The sequence below is a fragment of the Nipponia nippon genome, unplaced genomic scaffold (genome assembly GCF_047370975.1).
Source record: "Nipponia nippon isolate SJK-2023a ecotype South Korea unplaced genomic scaffold, ASM4737097v1 scaffold_17, whole genome shotgun sequence".
In the NCBI taxonomy this organism is placed as follows: domain Eukaryota; kingdom Metazoa; phylum Chordata; class Aves; order Pelecaniformes; family Threskiornithidae; genus Nipponia; species Nipponia nippon.
Genome location: NW_028262333.1, coordinates 649275 through 673349, shown reverse-complemented (window position 1 = coordinate 673349; position 24075 = coordinate 649275). Strand labels below are relative to the sequence as shown.

The 24075-nt window shown below is 55.2% G+C and overlaps 3 protein-coding genes across 5 annotated transcripts; 2 read left to right on the top strand and 1 right to left on the bottom strand.

Moving 5' to 3' along the window:
* Positions 1-370: 370 nt before the first annotated feature.
* On the top strand, positions 371-14003 carry GRPEL2 (GrpE like 2, mitochondrial). 3 transcript variants are annotated; one of them, XR_015703837.1, is made up of 5 exons: positions 371-1077; positions 6567-6735; positions 7622-7703; positions 9706-10162; positions 11666-14003. XR_015703837.1 is itself a non-coding variant. In XM_087753663.1 (4 exons), the coding sequence occupies exons 1-4, from the start codon at positions 1019-1021 to the stop codon at positions 10059-10061; spliced, it is 666 nt and encodes a 221-aa protein (XP_087609789.1). In that variant the 5' UTR covers positions 372-1018; the 3' UTR covers positions 10062-14003. The 3 variants fall into 3 exon arrangements, 1 of the variants encoding a protein (XP_087609789.1); XR_015703836.1 differs by having other exon boundaries at positions 9706-10171; XM_087753663.1 differs by having other exon boundaries at positions 372-1077; positions 9706-14003.
* A 123-nt stretch (positions 14004-14126) lies between these two features.
* PCYOX1L (prenylcysteine oxidase 1 like) lies at positions 14127-19611 on the top strand. The gene is made up of 7 exons (XM_087753661.1): positions 14127-14228; positions 14445-16390; positions 16667-16873; positions 17535-17709; positions 17799-18010; positions 18110-18250; positions 18830-19611. Exons 2-7 carry the CDS (start codon positions 15790-15792, stop codon positions 19486-19488), a joined length of 1995 nt encoding a protein of 664 aa, XP_087609787.1. The 5' UTR covers positions 14127-14228; positions 14445-15789; the 3' UTR covers positions 19489-19611.
* A 941-nt stretch (positions 19612-20552) lies between these two features.
* IL17B (interleukin 17B) lies at positions 20553-22392 on the bottom strand. Its single transcript, XM_009472184.2, has 2 exons — positions 21261-22392; positions 20553-21038 (listed from the first exon to the last, which is right to left on the bottom strand). Exons 1-2 carry the CDS (start codon positions 21596-21598, stop codon positions 20783-20785), a joined length of 594 nt encoding a protein of 197 aa, XP_009470459.2. The 5' UTR covers positions 21599-22392; the 3' UTR covers positions 20553-20782.
* Positions 22393-24075: the final 1683 nt, after the last annotated feature.

The following is a 24075-nucleotide window of genomic DNA, read 5'->3' as shown; positions in this document are numbered from 1 at the left end:
CTCGGCTGCCCAGGCTGGAGGGGCTCCCCATCTCCCAGGGACGAGACAGGAAAGCCCCGCTCCCGACGGTACTCGACCTCGGTAGCAGCTTCCCCATGCTGGTTGTCACTGCTTCTGTCCCCTCTGGGACCTGGAGCCGCACAGTCCCATTTCACTTCGGAAATGGGTAAAAACCCTCTCCTCAAAGCATCGCCTCTCCCGCTAAAGAAACGAGGGGCCTGTGCCACAGTGGGGAGAAATGGAGCTGGACCGCCACAGCCTGTGAAAGCGTGTCATGTGGAGCAGGCTGCCCAGGGAAGCCGTCGAGCCCCCCTCCCTGGTGGTATTTAAAACCCGGGGAGATGTGGTGCTTAGGGACGTGGTTTAGTGGTGGGCTTGGCAGTGCTGGGTTAACGGTTGGACTCGATGATCTTCAAGGTCTTTTCCAACCTAAACGATTCTGTGATTCTATGAATGGTTTGGGTTGGAGGGGACCTTCAGGATCACCTGGTTCCAGCCCCCTGCCATGGCAGGGACACCTTCCACCAGACCAGGCTGCTCAGAGCCCCGTCCAACCTGGCCTTGAGCACTGCCAGGGAGGGGGCATCCCAGCTTCTCCGGGCAGCCTGTGCCAGTGCCTCACCACCTTCAGAGTGAAGCATTTCTTCCTTATTCCTAATCTAAATCTACCCTGTTTAAAGCCATACACCTTGTCCTATCACTAGGCTTGCTGGTAAAGGAGTCCCTCCCCATCTTCCCTGTGGAGTTAGCCCTCAGTGAAAAGGACCAAGGCTTTGAGGTTTTTTTTAATGTTTATTCACCATGAAGTAAGAAACACCACTCCTCCCACCGCGGGGCCGAGCCTCCCTCAGCCTTCATGGCCGCAGCGGTGGGAGCCGCCGCGTTATTACCCGCCAAGCACCGGGGCGGCGCTGCGGCGGCCTGCCGGGGCTCGTAGGCCGGGCAGGGGCTCCTGGGAGCTGTAGTTGGCGGGCGGCGCCGGCGCGTTGCTCCCCTCAGTCCGTCCGTCTGCGGGGCGATGGCCGCCCGCTCCCTGCGGGGCTTCGGGACCGTCCTCGGCGCGTCGCGGCGCGGCAGGTACGTGTCAGCGGGGTGAGGAGGAGGGGAGGCTGCGTCGTTAACGATCGCCAACGGTCGCGGCGCTGATCCTTCCCCTCCTCGGGTGGGCTCGGGGCGAGACGTGGCAGCGCCCCGGGCCCGGGCCCGCCGCGGCGCCTCGCCGCCGCCGCCGCCCTACGGCGGCGGCGGCGGCGAGGCGCCGCGGCGGGCCCGGGCCCGGGGCGCCCTCAGGGGGGTGTAGGCCGCCGTCCCCCCCCGGAGGTCTCCGCTCTGCCCGTCATGAGGTGCACCCTGCCGGCCCTTAGCTCCTCAGGAGGCCTGGAGCACAACTAGCCTATCAATAAGCAAGGTCTTTCCCGGCCGAGTGAGGTTTTGAGGAAAAAAATGTCATTTTTAGCCGTTCTGTGGCCAGCGAGTCACGTCGTGACGTTGTTTCCCGCCGTTACGCGTGTCCGCGGGTGATTTCTGCGTCTCGTCTTGCCCCGTCTGAACCGTTTATTCATGAACTACACATTTAATGTGCTCCTCAGGTTTTATTTTTGGAAGTGACGCAGCACCTGTACTTTCAGTGTGTTTTGGGTGTCTGAGGGAAGAGAGCCCGTTTAACTGTGTCAGTATTTAGACAGAAAAACAGTGTCCAGTCATATTTTTGGGTACTGTGGAATATGGCTTGTAAAAGTGAAATCCATAACAGGTGCGTTGGGTATTTGAGTGAAATGCGGGCAGGTGAAAAGAGAAAAAGCAAAATGCATGTTAGTTTATCCTAGAGTTTTTTCTCTAAAACAAAAAAAAAAAAAAACCCAAACCGAAAGACTATTTAAATGCAATAAAATAATTCTGCAGCACATAATAGAAGCATCTGTGTTTGTGGCCAACTAACTACTGTGGTCTAACTGCCTGCTAACTTACTCTAGTTTTTTTTCCTCTGGGGAAAAAAAAAAACTGAAAAGACCACTTAAATGCAATAAAATAATTCTGCAGCACATAATAGAAGCAGCTGTGTTTGGAACTAAATGTAAAGATGCGTGTCCAAGAGTCCTTCCTCTTCCATATGCTCTCATATGTGTGAAAACTCTTTGCCCCTCTCGAAATGTGCGCCGGGTTTGAAACAGGTGACGTGGATGGGAGCCGGGCAGGCTTCCCTGGCGGAGGATCGCCAGAAGCTGCCCGCGGCCTGGAGCCCCGCTTTGTACGCGTGTTCTGCCTGGCCGTGCCCGCGTCGCAGCCCAGAGGAGCGGCTCCGCAGCAGAGCGGTGGGCGGCGGGGCCCAAGCACCCGCGCCGTACGCGTCCCGGGGGCTCCTTACCCTGGACGGGGCAGTCGGGGAGCCTACTGCCTGGTTTACAGCCATCCTGCGTTAAGCTGCACCACACAAGCTTGTCCTGCAGTTTCGTCGAAGAGGAATCCACGTGGTATTCATCTCTGGTATCACTCCTTGATGAAACAGAGCGCGGTAATTGGGCGTAATTAAATTTCCTTCCAAAGCACGCTCATCAGAGCTAAAACGCTAATGCAGATGTTTCTGTGTGTCTCAGCAGTTGTGTGCTTTCTCATGCTGATTTGGGAGGAGGAGGAGGAGGGAGTGTTTAAGGAGAGCTGGGGTAAGGACCCCTGTGTTCAGAGGGAACCCCTCTTTGGGATGGTCGGTTTGGTGCCTGTGCTCCAGAAAAAGGGGATGCTATTGTTCTGACCACAGAGACCTGTTCCCGTCATTTAAAGTCTAATCTTAGAGGACAACTGGCTTAGGCCATACGGATACAATCAACTTCTCTGCTTCATCTATCTGTTTGGCTTTCTGTGACATCAGTTTGTAAATCTTTTGGTATCACCAGCGTAGTTGTGTAATCCCTTTGCACGCTCTGGGCCTTCCACGTGGCTGTCACTTCGGGATGTGTCAGCTTCCTCCAGTGGGATTTCTGCCTGGTTTTAGGGCAGCTGTGATCAGGACTGTGTTTAGAAGAGGGAGCACAGTGCAGTGGACAGACTGTAAATAGCACGTGCCCTTTTTAGTGGAGTATTTCTTTCATCCTGGAGGGAGAAGTAAATTGAGCGGCATTTTCAATTCTGCATAGGAGTTCTTGTTAAGAATTCCCTTTGGAGGCAGTCTGTGGTTCTTACTTCTTGCCTGCAACTTTTAAGGCGAGCTTGTCTGAACAGCACGTGATACCTGGGGCGCTTCGCTGCACGGGGAGTGGTTGCTGACTTGGTTTCTCAAGCTGGGGAAAGGAGCCCATGCAGGCAGCTCCCTGCTTCACGTAGGCAGGTCCCCGCCGCTGAGGGACCGGCTCGTTCATGCCCCTCTCCTCCTACACACCGAAACACGCCCATTCGTGTCATGTAAATCACTTGCACGGGGAAATGACTCACTAGCTTTTGCTTCTTGGATGCAGAAGAGTTAACTCATTTGTATGGCTTTCTTGAGACGCAGGAGTCTAACCGGTGAGGTGCCTAGCAAGGCTGCTTTCTCAGCTGCCTTTCAGGTTCTTTGGTTCATCTGTGGCGTGGCTGATTTCCATCCCTGCAGCTCTTTAAACGAAATGGGAGATGATAAAGGACAAAGCTTGTAGTTGGTTCTTGCCACGGACGCACCTTTTATTTACAAAGAAAGCTTTACAGTTGTTAAAAGCTTCATGGATTGATTTTGAAGGCTTGTTGAAGGGGGTCCTCCTCTGTCCCCACCTCCAGTTTAGTCTACTTTCTATAACTTTGAAAAAGTGCTGTGTTAATCAGTCGACAACACGAATGGGACAAGCATCTTAAAAATCATTCAGGATGGGGTCTCTCTCGTGCACCAAACAGATCTTTCTGCAGCCAGGGTTAAAATGTGGGGGTTTCTTCTGTGTTGCCATTCCTGGAACCCAGCTGCAGCGCCCGGGCAGCTTTTTGAAAAAAGCCTGGTGACATGCCCTTGGCTGGTTCTTTAAAGATTACTGCGAGGAACGTCCTACTCCAGAGCAAGCGTACGTAGCAAAAGCACTTTCCGACTTGTATTTGGCATGTAACGTGTTGAAAAGGAGCAGACTGACATACAGATGATGTTTTAAGTACCCACTTCATAAAAAATTTTATATGCAAATGCCTTCAGGTGGGAAAAGGAAACTTGTCATTAGTGTTGTGGGACATGTAGCAACCTTGTATTAAAGATAAAATGAGGGAACATCTGGGCTGCTCAGCAGGAGTGGTAGGAGTTGCTTGGTGGTCTTTGGGCAGTACAAATCTCTTAAACTGTGCTTTGGTCATGGAGCTGAGCCGGTCTAAGCCCTGGCTGCCACCCAAAGGGGGACACCTCTTCCCTTCCCCACATTCTCCCTCCCACATCTCACCAGGCTTCACGTGTTTGCCTTCTCTTTTGTACTGGCACTTGCACTCATCTGATCTGTCAGCAAACCTATTCAGGGACACAGACAGAAAAGTCTTTTTGTTTTGTCGGGTTAGCTTTCAGCTGGGTGAACTCCCTGAACCTTCGTTCTGCACAGCTCCAGTACTGGAGTAGGGGGAGCAAACCTGTCCCTTCCAGTTGCCGCTGTAAGCTCAGCTTAGCTGGACTGCTGAACAACACTTGCATTGCATGACTGATCTGATAGACCCAGAAACGAAGGCTGTGCACTTCTGTGACACTGTACCCGAGCAATGTAGCCTTGCTGAAAAGTAAGAAAGCTTAATGGTGCCGGCCTGGTAACATGAACTCAGCTTTATCGATTCTGGGGCCTAAATTAGCGTCTCTGTGCAGTGTCGAATTGTGCTGTATAAACACAGAAGTTTGAGTCGGTGCCACTGTGCCATGCTGCGTTTCACTCGGTAGATGTGCCCTTAGTATAAGCAAGCCCCCTCTATTAAAGGGGACGTTGAAAGCCGTGCTCGGAGGAAGAGCCCAGGTGTTCCCAAAAAAGGAGGCACCCTTCCTTGTTAAGCGTATACAAAAATGCTTCCTAAATGGAGCTGGTTTGGGAGTAAATTGAACTTTCTTCTGCAGACTCTGTTCCTGGCACAAGGCGTGAGAGGGAGGTGGGCTGAGACTTCGGCCTCACGCTGGCAGGAACGGTCCTGTCTAGGTCAGTTTGTAAAAGCAGATGGTGGTGGAGGAGGAGTGACGGCATTGTTGCTGCTGGTGAAAAAAGGAAAAGAACAGAACAAAGTGAGAAATATTTTCTTTATTTTTCAAAGTGTCTAAGCATGCTGGTTTTGATCATCTTCTGACCAAGCTCTTTTCAGCCAGACTTCTGTTATCTAGTTTTGGGGAAACCTGTGAGATTGTTACAGTATAGAATAGGCTGCTAAGCACCTAGGCAGTGTTGATACAGCTCAGCCCAATTATCTGACTCTTTGGTTGTTTCATCATTTTCGTCTGCAAGTTGTGGAGTCAGCCTCCTGGATGAGCTCCACCTGCTGTACCAATGCGAACCACTGACAAGCGTGCTTTTTAGTTGAAAAGCGTGTTTAGGATGAAAGTCGTTGGAAATAAGGTAGGCTTCAGCACTTCAGGCTTGGGCTTGTTTTGTTGTTTTTTTTTTTTTGCCTTTGGGACTCTTTCATTGCCAGTAGAGATAAAAACAGTTGAAGTGCTTAGAACTGCTGGAGAATATTAGGGGCAGTTTTCAGTTGGCACGCTCAGTCCGTTTCCAAACACAGCTAATGGTGCTGTGAAGGTCCTGGCGGAAGGCCTCGGAATATCTGGGCTGCACACAACTTGCTCATGTCTCTGGCAGTTCTCTTTGGTTTCGTAACTGTTCTTTGTGCAGTGGACGTGAAAGCTGGGTACCCTCTAGCAACTGCTACTGATTGGCAAAAGGTTTAAACTCTCCTCCTCTTCATTCAATAGGAGGAAAACTGAATGTACCAAACGCTATGTCTGTTTGCACCCAGGAGAACAAATAGGTCAGAGCATCTGAGAATTGGAACCTCCATTAGCCAGCAGTTCCAGATGTGCACGTCTTTCCTTGCTTGTTGAATTGCTCTGCAGAAATTCACAACCGTTCTGCTGGTGTGGCTTGCCCTTTTGCGGTCGGTGTACCATCTTAGGTAGCAGGCTAGGCTCTGCCTGCCTGTCTCATTAAGTGCCATGAGTTTGCAGATCTTACTGAATTTTGCTCAGAACATTTGAGGTTTTTTAAATAACTGTAAAAACAGCTTTATACCACCAGCCTCCTTTTCAAGACTACCTTGCAAAAATGTTTCTGAAGTTTGTCATCTAGCATTGACCACCTGTACTGGGAGGTCAGCAAAAACGTACCCCACAACTTGTTCTCCTGTGAAAATGTGACTCTTTTCAAGGTATGTCAAAGAAGTGGTGTGCAGCCTCTGTAGTGACATGTGAGTCTAAAATAAAAGAAAAAAATAAAAGAATTTTTGTGTTTGTGTGCTAGTTGTCCATATTTTCTGAAAAGAGCTAAAATTTTATCTAGAATTCTATGTACCTTTTTTAAGTGAGCCTGCTTTTAGTAATGACACTAAATGAGAATTCTTCTTTTTGACCCTGTTGTTACTTAACTTTCCTTCTTTGCCACTAGTTTGTATTTCAGGGGGTCCCCATGTGCTTTCAGCACTGCAGCTCAGCAGAGAAGCACAGGAGATGAGTGTGGCCCGGAAGATCCCCGTGATGAGCCCAAGCATCCCCTTTCTGACTGTGCCTTAGAGCGCAAAGCCATCAAATTGGAGGAACAAGTCCGGGATTTAACTGTGAGTATGCTGCTGGTGGCATCACGACGTCTCTTGTTCAGTCCCCTTGACTTGGTCTGTCTTTCAGCCCTAGCTTTTTCTGTAAGCCCTATAACACGCACACAGCGCCGCTGTGCTGGGGGAGCCTTCAAAGCAGCTGTGCTCTAAGTGTGAGAGGGTGCACTGTGCAAGTACAGTCTGCCTTCCCCGGAAACACCATCTGTCAGCAGTACCTAGGGGCAAGACACTGATAGTGTGATCCCAGCAGGCAAAACCGTGTGTTGGAGATGGTGTGGTCAATTCTTTCACAGTGTTGTACAGAGGGAATGGCAGTAGCTTCGTCCTGATTAGCATCACCTGTTGTGTCGCACTGGATCCAGATTGTCCGAGAAGGAAAGGCCTCTTTAGTGGCAGTGGTGCGGTGGAAATGGTAGGGATCGTCTTATAGGGACTTTGAAGAACAGATGTGACTAAGGAGAGGATTAAATACCGCAGCACTGGGCAGGCAATTCTGGAGATCGTCGCCCTGAGAGTACTACTGCATCAAGCAACAAATCAGCTGATGCAGATCTGTTGCTGAGACCGCCAGCTTGCCTGCTAGAGAAAGGAGTGTCTCAACAGCTGCAGTGAGCCATGCAAAAAGCAGCAGCCTGACAACGCGGTGTCCAATTGAGCTGTGCCCTGAATGCTTCTGGCCTTCACTTGGGTTTTTTGAGGGAGTTGCAGTTGTGCTGATTAATTGGTAGGAGAAGGACTTGGGTTTGCATGTAATGAAAGCACAGGAGCCCAGCACAACCTTCTGACACAAAGTGGATTCTTGTTAAAGCGTTTCTAGGGGATTGCCAGCTTGTCAGGAAATGGGGTTTACCTCCTTGTTTGATGTCTCCCCTTGCTATTGTGGTTACAGGAGCGATACCGGAAAGCTTTGGCAGATTCTGAGAATGTCCGGAGGAGAACGCAGAAGTTTGTGGAAGATGCCAAGCTCTTTGGTAAGCAAAGTGAGGCAGAGCCGTGTTTACTGCAGTGGCCGGCCTGCCTGAGCACGAAATGCTGATCAACAGCTTTTCTCTCCCCTCATCCTGCCTGTGTTCGCTGTAAGGTCTGGCATGAGGTCTGGCCTGGACTGTTGGTGTCTGGGCTTACTTGCTATTTTTCCTGTATGTCCAGCTGTGTCCTGTGAGGTTCATCTCAGTGACTGTTTTGTGATCTTTTTCTAATGAAATAGGCCTGGTGCAATTGAAGGTAGTTCTACTGACTTGGCTGCAATTACAAGTTCTTCTATATGCTGAGAATTGGCTCTGGCAGGGTGTATTTTATGCTCTTAGCTGTGTCATCAGGTTGTGATTTCCTTTACTGTAGTAACAGCCTCTTCTCTTCTGCTCTAGCTTTTAGGAGGTAGATCCTGCCTAGGACAAAAGTGGTCAGTTCCTATATCAGATGTTCTTTAAAACTTCTATAATAAATATTGTAGCATCAATGAAGTGGGCTGGATTTGTAGCTTTGGCAATGGAGGCAGGTGAAGGGCAAAGAAATTGCACTCTGCCAGCACCATCTCTGAGAATGAGAAACTGTTATTCTCCACAACGTGTGAATCTTGGAAGGTTTTTTGTTAGTTATTTCCAGTAGCTTTGAAATTCGAGCTGCTGTATTTTGCTTACCGTTCTACCCATTGTGCTGTAAAGTGGCTGTTGAGTTCTGGGATAATCAGCACCGTTGGTTTTGAGAGGGTTTTTTTGAGCTCTTTGAATTTTATATGTAGTACGCTTCAGATTTGAAGAAAAATGAGGTTCTTTATTAGAAGTTGCTCATGGAGTGAAGCATGGGGGCCTGCAGAGCATGAAAAGAGACTCTGGTGCAGGAGGAAAACCTGAAAGGAGGCTGTAGCGAGGCGGGTGTCGGTCTCTTTTCCCAGGTAACAAGCAATAGGATGAGAGGAAATGGCCTCAAGCTGCGCCAGGACAGGTTTAGATTGGATATTAGGAAAAATTTCTTCACCGAAAGGGTTATCAAGCACTGGCCCAGGCTGCCCAGGGAAGGGGTTGAGTCCCCATCCCTGGGGGTATTTAGAAGACGTGTAGATGTGGTGCTTAGGGACATGGTTTAGTGGTGGGCTTGGCAGTGCTGGGTTAGCGGTTGGACTGGATGATCTTGAAGGTCTTTGCCAACCCAAATGATTCTGTGATTCTGTGAAATGGTTGGTCTGCTTCTGTCTGCTCCTTTGTTGCTTCTCCTTCATGCTGCTTCGTTCTGTGCATGTTTAAACATGTACGTACAGGTATAGATAGCATCAAACTATTGTTTCTCTTTCTCTGTTTTCCTAATGCGTCTTTCCAGTAAGTTAGTTATGGCATCTATATAATTGAGGGAGGCTGGTTTTCCTGAAATTTCTGCACTGTGTAATACACCACTTCTGGAAATGTATCTGATCTAAACCCATTTTTCTAATGAAAAAGACTGCATGACTTTCCATGACCAACCCAAGGACCGTTTTGTCTAGTCCCTCCACAATGGTTTTAACTTATGAATAAAATTGTGGATGTACTTTTGAATGGTCATGTATTATTTTTACTTCCCCCCCATTGCATTTGTTCAAAACATTTTTGTCTGTGGGATTGTATGAGAGGGTGTGGAACAGTGTCCTAAATGACACGTCTTAGTTGCAAGAACTTTTTGGAGTGAAATACTAATGCTCTGCTTTGTCAGGTATACTGTATATCTATGTATATGTGTGTGTGTTGATGTGTATAGATGTACCTTTCCTGCATATACCTTGATTTGGGGAGTCTTTAGAGTACTACCCCTGTAAGGATAAAGCTTTGGCTGTGGGATACAGAAGACACTGTCTGCTCTCACTAAAGTAACGGTTCAAATCAATTAGCAGCTTTAAAGGTGCTTTCAAACTGCACTGACTTTGTGCCTGTCCTTGGTGCTGTGGCTCTGTATGTTCTGTAAACTGCCCTTCGTTTATTTCTTGCTTCTTTGTGCCTGTAGGGATCCAGAGTTTCTGCAGGGACCTTGTGGAGGTAGCGGATATCTTGGAGAAGACTGCCGAGAGTGCCGCAGAAGAAGCGGAGCCTAGTAATCCAAATCCAACCCTGAAGAAAATCTATGAAGGCCTCTCTCTCATAGAGGCCAAATTGCAAAGCGTATTTGCCAAACATGGCCTTCAGAAGATGAACCCTGTTGGCGGCAAGTATGATCCATATGACCATGAAATAGTCTGCCATGTACCAGCCGAGGGAATGCAGCCGGGCACGATAGCACTGGTGACTCAGGATGGCTATAAACTCCATGGTCGCACTATCCGACACGCACTCGTCGGCGTGGCAGTAGAGTCACAGGAATGACGTGGGCTTACCCACTGGCATCTGGGACCTTACTGAGCTGAGGACCCCTCAGCACTCAGTCGCAACTGCAGCTGCATGTCTTTACTTATTTATTAAGCTAGGTTTGTATGGTATGTTGGCTTCTTTATAATGTGTGCAGTCATTTTGCCATTAATTCTAAGGTACTTGTATATTTAATAATCCTCTTTGGCATATGTGGAGTAGTACTAGGAGTCCTGCTATTTGTCAGAAATGTGGCACTGTAGCCCCTTTCTCCGTTGCTCATTTCTCCATTAAGACTTGTATGGGGAAGAGGAGAGATACGGGAGAGAAAGGGAAATTCTTTGAGAGCTAAGGAATCTTGTCTCCCGGTTCCATCTCTGAGACAGACTCCTGCAGTGGCCATCAGGAAAGTAACTTCTCTGCCTCAGTTTCCATATCTGTATTAAGGGAATATAATAATACTTATTGACCTACCTCACAGGGATGTGGTGAGGCTTTTTCTTTGCAAAGCTCTTGGAAGAGGAAAAGCCCAAAGGGCTGAGTATTATTATCAGGCTCCTTTCGGTGTCCTCCCTTGTCCCCAGACCCCTCAGGTGGGGATGAAGATGATCACTTGAAATGATATTTAGGGGCAGCTTTTTCTCATGTCACTTCAGGAAAACAATCCCGAATTAATGAAATCTCTGTCATACTACAGTTGAGTAGGGATGAGGTTTTAAAGAGAATTCAGTTGTTAGGTCAGACTTTAACTTGTTAATATTTGTTCTCCAGGTAAAACTTCAGTTTGCCTCCTTGTTCCTAAAGTTAAAACAGGGAGTAGTGGTTCTTGGCGGAGCCGGAAAACTGCTCTCAAATCTCTCTTTCTCCAACCAAAAAGTATATGTTAGAGGAGAGTAATCTCTCTTCCCTGATGGGTATTCGTGCAGCTTTCAGGCATGATAAACTATTTGCTCTTTGTTGCAGCTGCTGGCAAAATGGAGATGTGCCCTTAAGCAGGAAACCTGGACTGTTTTATTTTCTCAGCTCTCCAATAATGGTACTCGGGTAACACTAACTTCCAGTTCACGTTCAGATTCTACTTTTGTGTGGTCATAGTAAATATTAAACCTTTTGGGTTTTGACACAAGGAGAAAAATCTTTTCTACTAAAAGTCTGAAGTGCCCTTGAACCAATTTTAGCAGCAGTGACAAGAAAGCAAGAGAAGCAGAAGGCTGAGGAAGTGAAAGCTGACCTCAAGCTGTCCTCTTAGTTGGAGGCATGTTGTTGTCACAGCATGGCATATGTATTTCCCAGTGGTCCTTTTGCCTGGGAGTCCATTTATCTCAGCTGAAAGGATGCAGTCACCGAGTAAGATCAGAATTTAACCCTTTACGGAGCAGCAAGCAGGATAATGACAGAAGAGTTATATAAACGAGCCTATGTTCCGCACTACGCGAAACCAAGGCAGGAATAGTTGTTTTCAGGTTGTTTCTCACTGATTTGTTAATTCCTGCCTTTTTACTTTCCGGAATTGGATCCGTGGCCTGACAGTTATTTGAGATCCGCTTCCAAAAACTCTCTACTTAAGGTGGATGCCATCGCTGGTTTGGAAGAAAGCTTATTCTTCTCCCATTCCTTTTCAGGCGTCAGTTGCATAATCCTTTTGTGGTGGACTTCAAGATTACCGCAGCCTCCAATTAGCAGCTATCGACAGTCTTTCATCTGGGGAGAATATGTGCAGCTAGTTGGTTGTCATTCCAGAAATTTAAGGAAGATGCACGTTTCTAATATGCTCCACACAAGCTGCTTTAGCGACAGCTGTAGGTGGGTGACTCGGTAGTGGATACTGTTTGAAGTGCGGTTTTCTGCCTCTGCGTAGTTAGGTTTTCAGGCAGGTACTTGACATTTCAACCCTGAAACAGTGCTTCATGGCAGCATTAGATCACTTTGGACAAGCCACTTGTTCAGCGCTCGTGTTTTATCATGTTGTTGGAAATTTTAGAGATATATAGCGTTTCCTGTTCGTTGTTTTGTGGGTGTACGTGCTGACTGGGTCACCAGGTTATGCAGTTACTCAAGACAAGGAACAGGTAAAATATGAAATGTGGCAGTGCAAGTGTTGCCCTTCTGCCTCAGGACGGTCTGCAGCCTGTTCTGAGGAAACCGTGTCTTCCGCGGGAAGGAGCGGTTGGGTTCTCTGCTGCCTCTTCAGCCCCTGCTATACCGGCTGAGCCTTTTTGCAGTATGAGGGGAGAGCTGCTTATGGAAAATAACTTTGAATGTGAAACTTTATTTATAAGGAACTAAACAAAAGCAAAGGCATTTTACACACCAGGTAGTGTTCTCTCATAAGAAAGGCTGCAGCTTACCTGAGCCAGATTTAAAAGCAGTGTGTGACCAGAAGTGATGGGATCCAAATCCTCTTTAAACTGGCCCACGGAGCCACGTGACTGTGAAAGTGTACTACGGCTACTTGGTCCACCTTCGGACTATTTGCCAAGCCTGCCTGTCTCCTCAGCTAGTATGTACCCGTTTTTGCCTTAAATACCCTAAAATGCACTCCAGACCTTCTGTCTGTAGGAAGAGGTTACTGATTCAGCTTTTGCATCTGGGATCCGCTTTCACTGAGGCGCTGTTGCGTGGCTAGAGCAGGAATCTGAGGGATCCAGTTCCTGCGCAGTCTTTCTCGCCCTCCCACAGGCCCCGTTTAAGCTTGGGCAAGCTATTTTCCCTGTTCGTGCCCCAGGGATTTCAATCTGTGAAACTTCTACAGGATCTTATCGGGCTTCTATGATGATTACTGTAAGATGTACCCATTGCTTAGAGACTTTCACAGAAGTTACCAAAGAGATAAATACTGTAGCTGTTGTTTGTCCTAGTTTCTGCTTCCTTTGAATGGTGAAGTGAAAACGAACTAACCAAACCTGGATTCCATCACGGAATCCAGATTTCCGAGGCAAAATTTGATTCTCTTGCCTTTCAAGCACACTTAATGATCTCTCTTATCGTGGGTGAGATTGCGTAAGGGTGGATTGAATTTCTCCTTTGCGGATTCTCGCTCCCTTGTCTGCCCTGTTTGTGTAAAGCTTGCACACTCAGCACGGTGGGGCAGCGTCCCCGTTGGTGCGGTTCTGTTGCACTCTGCAGAGTTACACCAGAGACGGACCCGTGAGCTTTTTCTCTCCAGTCACTTTATCCAATGACTAGTTAATGAAACACGGGAGTACGTTGGCAGGGACGGAATAGCAGAGGAGAGGAAGCGTCACGTACCTCTTAGTCATTTCCACTCCCAGCCACGAACTGAAGAGCTCGAGCTGGGAACGCAGACAGCTAGATAAGGCGTGCATGTGATGGTGATGGTTTCTGCTCTCGGGAAGCGGGTAGCCCCACCGAACGTGAGCGTTCGCCTTGTTCTGTGACCTTGCCGTGCCCCGGCAGTGGGACACGTTTGAGTTGCACTCCTGGACGAGTCTCCAGCGGCACCGTCTCACCAGCGTGGCAGCGTCTTAACTCTGACCGGGAGCGGTGCAGAATGTGAATGTCGCTTTGTGAACCTTAAATTCTCAGTGCTTCAGCAGCAGAGCTCCTGTTGAGAGAGACAGCTGAGATAAATCAATAGCTATTAGCAGTCCTTTTATTTCCAAACAAATGTATTTAAGTATTATATGTGAATATTGTAGTATTTTTTTATTTTAAAACTTGAGATGTTTTGATATTACTTGCAAAGTCAAATGAACAAAGCGTCGCTAATCTCCAAAAATCTCAGTCCAGTTAGCTGGTGGGAAGCCTGTATATGTTGCATTTTTTTGTGTTTCTGTGCTCTTTGTTTACCCAAAGGTCCTGGCTGTAGGAAAGACAAAGACTGAGGCGTGGGAGTGGTGCAAGTACTTGACAAGGACATTGGAGTTAGTGTTGGAAAGGGCTGATTTCCTCTAGATGTCCAGATACTGTCCATTTGCTAATAAAAAAAAAAAAATTGCAGTTGCTTCTTTTTGCTTTTTTCCCTGCCCCAAACTGCTGCTCCTCCGACTGCTGCTTCGGTCGGGTGGGACCGCGGACTGAAAGGTCTCTCACTATTCCTGGTCTGATTGCCTAAAATAGGGGCTAGAGTCCGTGGCAGCGGAGAGCTTTGTTGAACACGTTACTGACAATCCTTCAGGTGGACTCCAAGAAATGCACACGCACACGTGTCGTCTCCTCACGGAGGTGAGTTGTCGGGGGTTGCTGCACGGATGAACCGCCTGGGTGTGTCGTTCCCTGGTAGTGCTGCGCCTGCCGCCTCTGTTCCTGGTAACTCCGCTCATGGACCACGTGCAGAGAAACGCTGTCTGCCAGCCTTGGTGCTGGCTCGTTCTGCAGAACTCCGCTAGCAGCTGAGATCTTGACATCTGGTTTTATTTTTGCCGTTCTGTTCTCTCACAGCTTTGCTGTGCTGCATTTTCCCCTTCCGTGTGCAACGTTGAAGCAGGCGTGCGGTGTGGCAGCTCGACTGAGGATGGCGCAGGACACGGCGCGTATTCACGCTTGCGGTACGCGCAGGCAGGTTATGATTTCGGGGGTTGCTGGAGAGAAGAACAGGCTTTCTCTGTAGGGCTGTGATTGTAACAGATCGCGTTCTCCCTTCGCGCGTCCTCTGCAAAACCAGCCGGCCCTCCCTTCCTGGTTTTGCCTTCGTCTCGTAACGCTTGGTGCCGTGTCGGCGGGCCTTGCTCACCGTGTTCTCCTGAAGCTCTGACTGCCCCTGGGCACTTCTCACTAGAAAAAAAAAAAAACCCTTTGCAAAACACTGTTTACAAATGGCCTTTACGGGGTGAGATCCATTTTTCTGCACTGAAGATCTGCCAGCAAAGTCCCCTTGTGATGGCATTATAGGGGCTCTTCCTCGTTCCGCCAAAAACGCGTGGGCATTGCTTGGTGTTTGCTGACCAGACCAGGAAGCGCTGCTGCCTGCTGCTGCGTTAGGAATTTCTGGCTCTGCTGGTTTTTCTCTGCAGTGACAGTGAGAGTTGGAAGTTTTCTAAACCGCAGCCACTTCCACCTGCAGGAAAGCATCGGAGCTTGTGCGCGAGGGGAAGAGCGTTTTGCTTATGGCAGAGCGCTGCGGACGCCTGCAAGCAGGGCATGGTCTGCCGCTCCTGCTGGGGCCATCGGGCGCGGAGCGGACCCGGGCTCCTCGGAGCCCTGCTGCACGTACGGACGGATTTCTTGTTGCCCGCAGCCATGGTGAAATCAGGCCGGTTAAGTAAGAGCTTGTTCAAACCTGAGGCATGCCGCAAAGATATTTGTGCGCTTTATTTTAAGCTGCTTTGGGAACGCCGTCTCCCTGTCCTGGTGGGTTGATGCCGCCCATTGTAAGGACCTGGGCCAGCTGAGCAATGATAGTTTTTGTCTGTGCTCCCCCAAAACGTTCACGCCTGAGTTTCGGGGTTGCGTGGGCTCCCCCGCACAGCGGTTCTGAAGCGGCTCCTGGCTGGGGGAAAGGAAGGGGCCTGTGCTCGTGTTGTGTTTCGCCTCGGACAAAGTTCAGATGACGGATTCTCAGACTAAATGTTGTCACTTGGTGCGGAGCCAGCCCTGGGCTGCAGCAGGCTGTGGGGCTGCAATGACCTGTTCCACAGTTTTTGCTCAGTCTTCGCTATCCTTTGCAATCCGAGCAGCAGCAGGCTCCCAGATGGGATCCCCCTGGCGCAAGCTGCTTGCTGTCGGGCACCTGATTTTGCCCAGAGCAGAAAGTGCAAGCAAAAGCTTGAACTGCCCTTGCTGACGGATGAGCCAGGCGGGATCCAGCCTGCTCCCCTCCGCCCTTGGCCCACCGGTGGGTTGGTTCCGAGGGGGAAGCCGCCGAGCGTCCCGGTGGATGTGCAGCGGGCGCTGGGGCTGGGCCTGGGGCGGCTCCTGTGCCGCAGCCAGCGCCTCGGGGGCTCGAGGGTCCCCCCCACGCCTCGGTGTCGTTCTCCGAGGCCGCGGGCTGGGTGAGTTCTGGCAGGGCCTGCAGCTGCACCGCCGCGGTGCCGCGGGGAGCCTGGCGCTGCCCCGGACCGCTCCCCCCGGGCGCGACGCCCGCTCCCCTCCCCTCCCCGCCCCGCCGCCGCCGCGGAGGCGCTGGCCCGGGGCTCCCGGCGCCGGGCGGGCCTGTCCCCGCTCGCCGGGAGCCGCCCGCCCGCCTGCGGCCCCGCCGCTGCCCGGGCGGGGCGGGCCGAGGCCGCGGCGAGGGGCGGGCCGGGCCGGGCCGGGGCGGGCGCTGCCGGGAGCCGCTCTCCGCGCCGCCGTCCGCGCCATGGCCCCGCCGCCCGCCGCGCTGCTCCTGCCGGCCCTCGCCGCCCTCCTGGCCGCGCCCGCCGCCGCCCGCGCCCCGCCGCGCAGCATCGGTAGGAGCGGGGGGTAGGGAGCGGGGAGGGGGCACCCGCCCCGGGCACCGGCAGCACCCGGCCTCCGCCTGCCGCCGGGGGTGGGAGCGGGGCGCTCCGGCACCCGGCCGCGGCGGGAGCGCCGCCTCCCCGCGCCCTCCCTGCCGCGTCCCCGCAGGCCGCGCTGCCCCCTGCCCTCCCCGCGGCCGCGGCAGCCGGGGCCGGGCGGGGCGCGGTGCCCCCCGCTCTCTCGGGGCGCGCTGCTGACCCGGCCGCCCTCGCCCCTCTCTGCGGCAGCCGTGGTGGGCGCCGGGCTGGGCGGCTCGGCCGTCGCCTACTTCCTGCAGCAGCACTTCGGGCCGCAGGTGCAGCTGGACGTGTACGAGGCGGCGGGCGTGGGTGGCCGCCTGGCCACCGTCACCGTCAACAAGCAGCAGTATGAGAGCAGGGGAGCCTCCATCCACGCCCTCAGCCTCCACATGCAGGACTTCGTCAAGATCCTTGGTGAGCGGGGGCACCCCGGCGCTGGCGTGGTTCCTTCCCTCCCTGGGCCGGGGGGCTGCACCTCGGGGCCGTGGGGAGGGCTGCTTCTAGTCCACCTCGGCACCCGGGGCACGCAGTGACCCCCTTGCTGTCCCTGCACCCCAACCCTGTTGTGCCCTGGAAGAGAAAGGGACGGGGCGGCCCAGCAGATCATCAGGGCGAGGAGGGTGGCGAAACACCAGAACGGGTTGTCCAGAGAGGTGGGAGATGCCCCATCCTGGGAAACGTTCAAGGCCAGGCTGGATGGGGCTCTGAGCAACCTGATCTGGTTGAAGATGTCCCTGCCCATGGCAGGGTGTTGGACTGGATGGCCTTTAAAGCTCCCTTCCATCCCAAAGCATTCTATGATTCTGTGATTCTAATTAGTGCATGGGAGGGGGTTCACAAAATCCCACCAGTTTGTCCCAGCAAGCAGCATGTCAGCTCCGCGGGGTGCCCCAATGTATAGGGTCTGGCTGAGGTCCCAGTGCCCTGGGGTCTCACACTCCCTGATGCTCCTCCAAGAGCATCTTTGCCCACAACCCCGCTGCGGCGGCGTTTGGCGCCGGCCTTTCCCAGCGGCCAGGCAGCCCCGGGGAGGCGTGCCAGCCCGGCGGGGCCGGGGCCCCTCTGCTCCCTGCAGGCCTCAAGCACCGGCGCGAGGTGGCGGGGAAGAGTGCCATATTCAGCGGGGAGCACTTTGTCCTGGAGGAGACCGACTGGTACCTGCTCAACCTCTTCCGGCTCTGGTGGCACTATGGCATCAGCTTCCTGCGCCTGCAGATGTGGGTGGAGGAGGTGATGGAGAAGTTCATGAGGTAGGAGAGCCCACGGGGCCGGGGGGACACAGGAGGTCTTCCCCCGCACCAGGGCATCACCAGGCACCCTGTACTCCTGTCCCCTCCAGGATCTACAAGTACCAGGCGCACGGCTATGCCTTCTCCAGCCTAGAGGAGCTGCTGCGCTCGCTGGGGGGTGACGCCTTCATCAACATGACGCAGCGCTCGGTGGCCGAGTCCTTGCTGGAGGTGGGCGTCACGCAGCGTTTTGTGGACGACGTCATCGCGGCCGTCCTGCGCTCCAGCTACGGGCAGTCGGTGCTGGTGCCTGCCTTCGCAGGTGAAACCGGGGACCCCCCTCTCCTCCCCGTGTGACTCTCCTTCCCAGAGTCCCCTCTGTGGGCAGGCTGTTGAGCCACCCTCCTCTTCCTCTTCCCAGGAGCCATGTCGCTGGCGGGGGCCCAGGGCAGCACCTGGGCGGTGGAAGGAGGCAACAAGCTGGTGTGTTCAGGTCTGCTGAAGCTGACCAAAGCCAACGTCATCTCGGCCAGGGTGACGGGCGTCTCTCTGCACAGCTCGGGTGAGCCTGGGCACGGGGTCTGCTCTGGGTGCTGCTGGCCTGGGCAGGGGTCTGGGTGCACCAGGGCGGGCGGTTGGTGGTGGCAGCATGGGGATGCTGGGGCAGAGAGAGGGCGTGGGGAGGCTGGAGAGCATCCTGGTCCTGGTAAAGCATCTGGGCGAGGGCCCGGGGGTCTGTCCATCTCCTCCCCTTGTCTGATCCCGTAGGCGCCCTGCAGTACAGACCCTCGGCCCTGAGGTTCCCCTCTTTCCCTCCTGAGCTCCCTCAGGTCTATGGCACCATCCTTGTTGCAGGCTTGCTCCCCCATCCAACACAGCAGAAGGGCTGGATAGCTGGGGCTTGGGGGGTGGGCTGTGCTGCCCCGGTCCTCCTTGCCCCGCTAGGCTGGGCTTCTCTGGAAACTTTCTCCCACAGGCTTGATAAAATCTTCTTTCCACTGCCCTAAAGCATCAGCAACTCATCCATAACCATTAGATGCTATGGTCCAGCACTGGTGTGTACTGGAAAACCAGAGGATGGCGGCCATGCTAGAAAAAAGGGGGCCAGGGCTACTCCTAACTGTCCACCATCTCTTTTCAGAGGGGAGAGCCCTGTACCAGGTGCACTACGAGGGCAGTGAAGGCCAGGGCTCAGCTTTCTACGACATGGTGGTTGTGACGACTCCCCTGCACCCCAGCAGGAGCAACTTCACCTTTGAGAACTTCAAGCCGCCCATCGCTGACTTCCCCGGAGCCTTCCAGCCCTCCGTCACCTCCGTGGTGCACGGCTACCTCAACTCCTCCTACTTTGGCTTCCCCGACCCCAAGCTCTTCCCCTTCGCCAGCATCCTCACCACCGACACCCCCGACCTCTTCTTCAACGCCATGGACAACATCTGTCCTGTCAACATCTCGGCAGCTTTCCGTCGCAAGCAGCCCCAGGAGGCTGCGGTGTGGCGTGTCCTCTCCCAGCAGCCGCTGGACAAGCAGCAGCTGAAGACCCTCTTCAGGTCCTACTACTCGGTGCAGGTGACAGAGTGGCAGGCGTATCCCCGCTACGATGCCGTCAAGTCCCTCCCGCCCATCGTGCTCCACGAAAACCTCTTCTACCTCAGTGGCGTGGAGTGGGTGGCCAGCTCCATGGAGATGATAGCGGTGGCGGCCAAAAACGTGGCCCTGCTGGCTTACAACCGCTGGCATCAGGACCTGGAGAAAATCGACCAGAAGGACTTGATGCACAAGGTGAAGACTGAGCTGTGACACCCAGGGGAGGTGGTGGGCCGGGAGCTTCTGTGTGTAGTAGCCTGGGGAGTATTTATTGCCTTGGGGACACCAGGGGGTTTGGGCCTGGGGGAGAGGGGACGGGCTGTGTCCCGGCTGACTTGAACGTGCTTCGCCTTCAGGAATACAGTCCCTGCCCAGTGTTGCTGCGTGTCTGTGCCGTGTGCCTCAGTTTCCCTGTTCCCCTTCCCCAAGCTCTGCTGGAAGAAGCCTATGCCTTTTCCTATGAAAAAAGGTCGCTGCGCATCTGGTTTTTGGAGGGACCCAGGGGGCTTTCAAGGATGAGGCTGGCTGGCATCAGCAGCAGATGGGGGCTGGCCCTGGGCTGGAACAGGGTCCTGCCCCCCGGCGAGCTGCCTGGCTCCCGCTGTGCCTCTCCCACCTTCCTGGCTTTTCCCCCGGGAAACTCGGTGGCAGGGCTGGCCCTGGCTGGGGCAGGAGGTCCTGTGGCCTCTCCTGTGCCATGCGTGCGCAGAGCCTGGCCCCGCTCACCGGCCCGGCACCCCGGGAATGGGCATGCAGGGTGGGCTGTCGCAGGTCCTGGCTTGCAGGGAGAGGTGCCTGCTGCCGAGTGCTCCCTGTTTCCAGTGGCGTCCGGGCTTCCCCGAGCCTGGGGCTCAGCTGTGTTTTGGGGGGCAGAAGAGCCTCACTGGAGAGGGCTGGGCAGCACCCAGCTCGGCAGGCAGGGGCGGAGGGGCAGCGCGAGGGGCCAAGGCAGGGCCGGCGCAGACGGGGGCCAGTGATGCGCTTTATTGAGGACCTCCGAAGCCGCCTGAACCACCCTCCGCTTCCCCCGCTCCCTGGGCTGCCTGGCCGAGCGCAGAGCCTGTCAGAGGGCTGGGGAGGACCGGGCGCTCCTGGAGCTGAACGAAACGGAGACTTTGGGGAGGGAGGAGGCCAGATCCTGCCCAGCAGGAAGGACTGGGGGGCAGCTGCCTCCCTCTCTCCCCAGTCCGCTCTGCTGAGCTCCTCCCTGGAGGTGAGGGGGCTCGGGGTGGCGTCGCGCTGCGAGGCCAGCTGCAGGACTGCGTAGCTGGGTGACTTGCAGGGGTTGCCCCTGCAGCGGGTGTTCCCAAAGTGGCTGCTTGGGCTGAGGCTGATGGAGTCTGCAGGGGGATTTCGGGGAGCTCTTGGAGCTGCCATCGCCTTGCGCAAGGGTGCAGACCCTGACGCTCAGCCGGGTCACCCTCTCCCAGAGGGCTGGGCAAGCTCAGGAAGCCAGAGCAAGCTGGTTAGATGCCCATGCATGGCTGCAGGGGTTAGCTCTGCAACCTCAGAAGATGCAGGTGCAGCCCACAGCAATGGTCTCCATGACTGTCTGGTACTTCTTGTGACACTTCTTCCCAGAGGGCTTGTGCCCCACCTCGCCCGGCACCTGGCAGAGCAGCCGGCGGACAGGCAGCCGGCTGTAGATGGGAATGCTGGCCATGGTACGGTCCTCCTGCATCGTGAAGGGGTTGATGCAGCCAGTGCAGAGGCATCGGGCCTCAGGGATGTCTGCCGGGATCCGCGTTGCGTCGTGGTTTATGCTGGAGGAGAGGGAAAGCAGGATGAGGAGAGATGGTGAGATGGGGGTGAGGGGTGGCTGGGGACGGGCAGGGCAATGCCTCTGTGGGGTGAAATGGGGCACTGCATCACATCGCACCCCCCAGCAGCCACTGCAGCCCCATGATGCTGGAGCCATGGCCGCCGCAGTGCCTGTTGGCACGGAGCCACCACGCATGTCCCCACGGTTCCCGGCCCAAGCTCACCTGTAGGCCCAGGGGGACAGGCTCCTCCGGTTGGACCTCCAGAGCCTCAGGTTGACCTGGCACTTGGTGTCTCCCGGCTCAGAGCTGTTCCTCAGCTGGCGCACCATGTCCTGGATGCTGTGCTCGTAGTCTGCCATGGAGGTGTAGGAGTCGTCCGGGGCCCAGGCCAGGGCAGGGGTGGCTGTGGGGGGCCGTGCCAGGCCCCTTCTCCTCCCCTTTGCTGCCTTGCTTTGGTCCTTCGCTTCAGGGACCAGGACCATGGCAAAGGTGAAGATGCAGAGGAGAAGCTGAGGAGGAAGGGGGATGGTGCGTGGCTGCCCAGGCCGCAGGGCTGGCATGGAAAGGGAGCTCTTCCACCTTCCATGGGACACCGGGTGATGGCAGGACCACACTGACTTTGGGGTGGCACATGCAACCCCCAAAGGGCAACGCTGGCCTGGGAGCAAGGCTCATGGAAGCCCACGAGGGCAGTTTGCAGGGGTGGTGGGCACGTGGTCGTGGTGAGTCCCAAGCCCCAGGTGCTGTGTGTGGCTGCAAGCCCCTCACCCTGGGTGCAGCTGGCAATGTGTGTTGCCCAAAGCGCCCCTGCCCACGCTCCCCGAGCTGTGCCCGGTCCCTTCCCCACCCCGCGGCGGCTGCGTGCTGGAAGGGATGGGTATGCCCTCAGCTGAGGCTGTACCTGGGCAGCCTCTGCTTTAAAAGGAGCTTTAGAGATGAGACAGTCAATAATGCGATCTTTATCCAAACCCTCCTCTCCCTCCCTCTGTGCTCTGGGGACGGTGAGAGAGAAAGAAAGATGCTTTTTCCTTTCCTTCTCCCTCCGGCCTCTCAGGGCCGAGCTCCCGTGTGCTGACACCCGGCAGGCTGCCCAGCGGCAAACAAAGTTGCTTTCTGTAGTCCTGCTCCCTGCTATTCGTGTCCCTGCAGCCAGCCACAGGCAGCCCCGCACCCTGCCACCGTCCCGCAGCCCCGCTGCCATCCCGCAGCGCTTCCCACGGGTGTGCGGTGCCCCGGGGCAGGGACCGCTCCACTGGGGCTGTTTTCCCCCTCTGGTGCCGGACTGTCCGGTCGGACTGTCGCTGCTTTGCTCTCCGAGGCTGTTGCATCCTCACCGTGCCAGGCGTGGGAGCGATGGGCCTGGCAGGCCACAGCATGCATCTCCAAAGCAAACAAACCCAGGTAGCCACCCGTAAACAAGTGTGGAAATAATTCTATTAAAGAAGGAAAACAAGGACCGAGCCCTGAGCCAACGTGCAGTCACCTACCAGGTTTGGAGCCCGCTCCATCGCCACGGAGGGGCTGCCGGCCGCCGTCCTGCAGTGTGGCTGGTACCAGCCAGCCGGGGAGCTAAAAAGGGAAAGCCCCAGCCCCCGGCTCCGCTCCGCCGGAGGTGTGTCCGGTCCCCGAGGTGCCAGGGAGCCTCGGCGCTGGCAGGGCAGGGGGCCAGCGCGGTCTGGGCCTCGGCCACCCGCCGCCTCCCCGGGCGCTGGCTCCACCTGCGGCTGTGGCTTCGGACGGTGGGGGGTCCCGGGCAGCCGGAGGGGCTCGCTGGGCAATAACCTGCCCCGGGGAGGGGGTTTGGGCTCCGGTGGTGCCACCAGCATGGCCACAGCCCTGCTGCGGCCAGGAGGGACACGGCTGCTGGGCTGGGGAGCAGGGGCTGGCGGGAGGACCGGGGGTGGGCTTTGTCCTGCGCTGGCAGCAAGGTGTGCGGGTAGCCTGGGGCTGTCCGGCTGTCCCTCTGGGGATAGCTGAGGGCCCACCGCCATCCCTGTGCCACCACCAGCTCTGCTGTCCCCAGGAGCCACCAGACCCTTCTGCCCAGCAGTGAGGTGAGAGCAGCCACCACTTTCTGCACCCCTGGTCTGTCTGTCCCCAAGCCTCCTGCTGTCCTCAAACCTGTCCCCAACCCCATGCAGTGGGGACACACCGGCTCTGCTTGCAGCTGGCCTTGGGGCTGGGCCCGAGAGCTGCGGGGTGCTGGGTGTTAGTGGTAGGGTGCTGCCCCCCCACGCCGTCCTGCTCTGGCTCCCCGGTGCCAAGCGTTGGGATGCAGGGTGCTGCGGTGGGGGAAACTGAGGCACGGGGGATGCCGGCTGCGATGCCCCGTCCCAGGGACGGGGGCAAAAGGGGCCGCTCTCGGGAGGGGGCTGGCCCTGGGCGCGGGCCGGGGGCTGCAGCAGCCCGGCATCGCAGCCCCCCTGCCCTGGGCTGTCCCTGTCCCTGTCCCTGCGGCCAGGCAGCCGCGGTGCCACACGATGGTGCTGTCCTCCACGCAACCTCACCGCCAGCCCTCCCTCCCTGCGTCCCTCCCTCCCTCCATCCCTCCCTGCATCCCTCCCTCCGTCCCTGCATCCCTGCGTCCCTCCCTCCCTCCATCCCTCCCTCCTCCATGCCGCCCCAGCCCACCGCGGCAGGCGGGGGGTGCCCGCTGCTCCCTGCGCCCAGGGACCCCAGGCTCTGCCCTGCTCCTTCGCAGGGGCCCTGGACACCCTTAGGGCCGCTGCCCCCGGAGGCGGGCGGCGCTGGGGGGCTGCTCCACCTCTCCCTGGTGTTTTCTGCCTCCCCTTTACCCCCCTGCTCCCTCCCCAGCACTGCCAGCTTTCGTGGCAGCACTAGATGTTGTTTCCCTCTGCTGCCCAACCCACTGTGCATCCCCAGGGTTTTGAGGGCCCTTGTGCTTTGTAGGGTGGTGGGAAATTTCCACCTTTTCCCAATCCATGAACTGCGCCTCTAGAAAACCCTGCAAATAGGGTAAAACTCACTGCACCCCCAACTCACACTGCTCCGCTCCTCCTCGCAGCCCCACCATCCC

Excerpts from the sequence above, each read along its gene's own strand:
- GRPEL2 (XM_087753663.1), top strand. The coding sequence starts at position 1,019 with ATGGCCGCCCGCTCCCTGCGGGGCTTCGGGACCGTCCTCGGCGCGTCG. Across the intron at positions 1,078-6,566 it reads GGCGCGTCGCGGCGCGGCAG|TTTGTATTTCAGGGGGTCCC; the intron begins GTACGTGTCAGC and ends CTTTGCCACTAG. Across the intron at positions 7,704-9,705 it reads GGAAGATGCCAAGCTCTTTG|GGATCCAGAGTTTCTGCAGG; the intron begins GTAAGCAAAGTG and ends TTGTGCCTGTAG.
- PCYOX1L (XM_087753661.1), top strand. The coding sequence starts at position 15,790 with ATGAGCCAGGCGGGATCCAGCCTGCTCCCCTCCGCCCTTGGCCCACCG. Across the intron at positions 16,391-16,666 it reads CGCCCCGCCGCGCAGCATCG|CCGTGGTGGGCGCCGGGCTG; the intron begins GTAGGAGCGGGG and ends TCTCTGCGGCAG. Across the intron at positions 18,011-18,109 it reads GCTGGTGCCTGCCTTCGCAG|GAGCCATGTCGCTGGCGGGG; the intron begins GTGAAACCGGGG and ends TCCTCTTCCCAG.
- IL17B (XM_009472184.2), bottom strand. The coding sequence starts at position 21,598 with ATGCCAGCCCTGCGGCCTGGGCAGCCACGCACCATCCCCCTTCCTCCT. Across the intron at positions 21,039-21,260 it reads CTGTCCCCCTGGGCCTACAG|CATAAACCACGACGCAACGC; the intron begins GTGAGCTTGGGC and ends CCTCTCCTCCAG.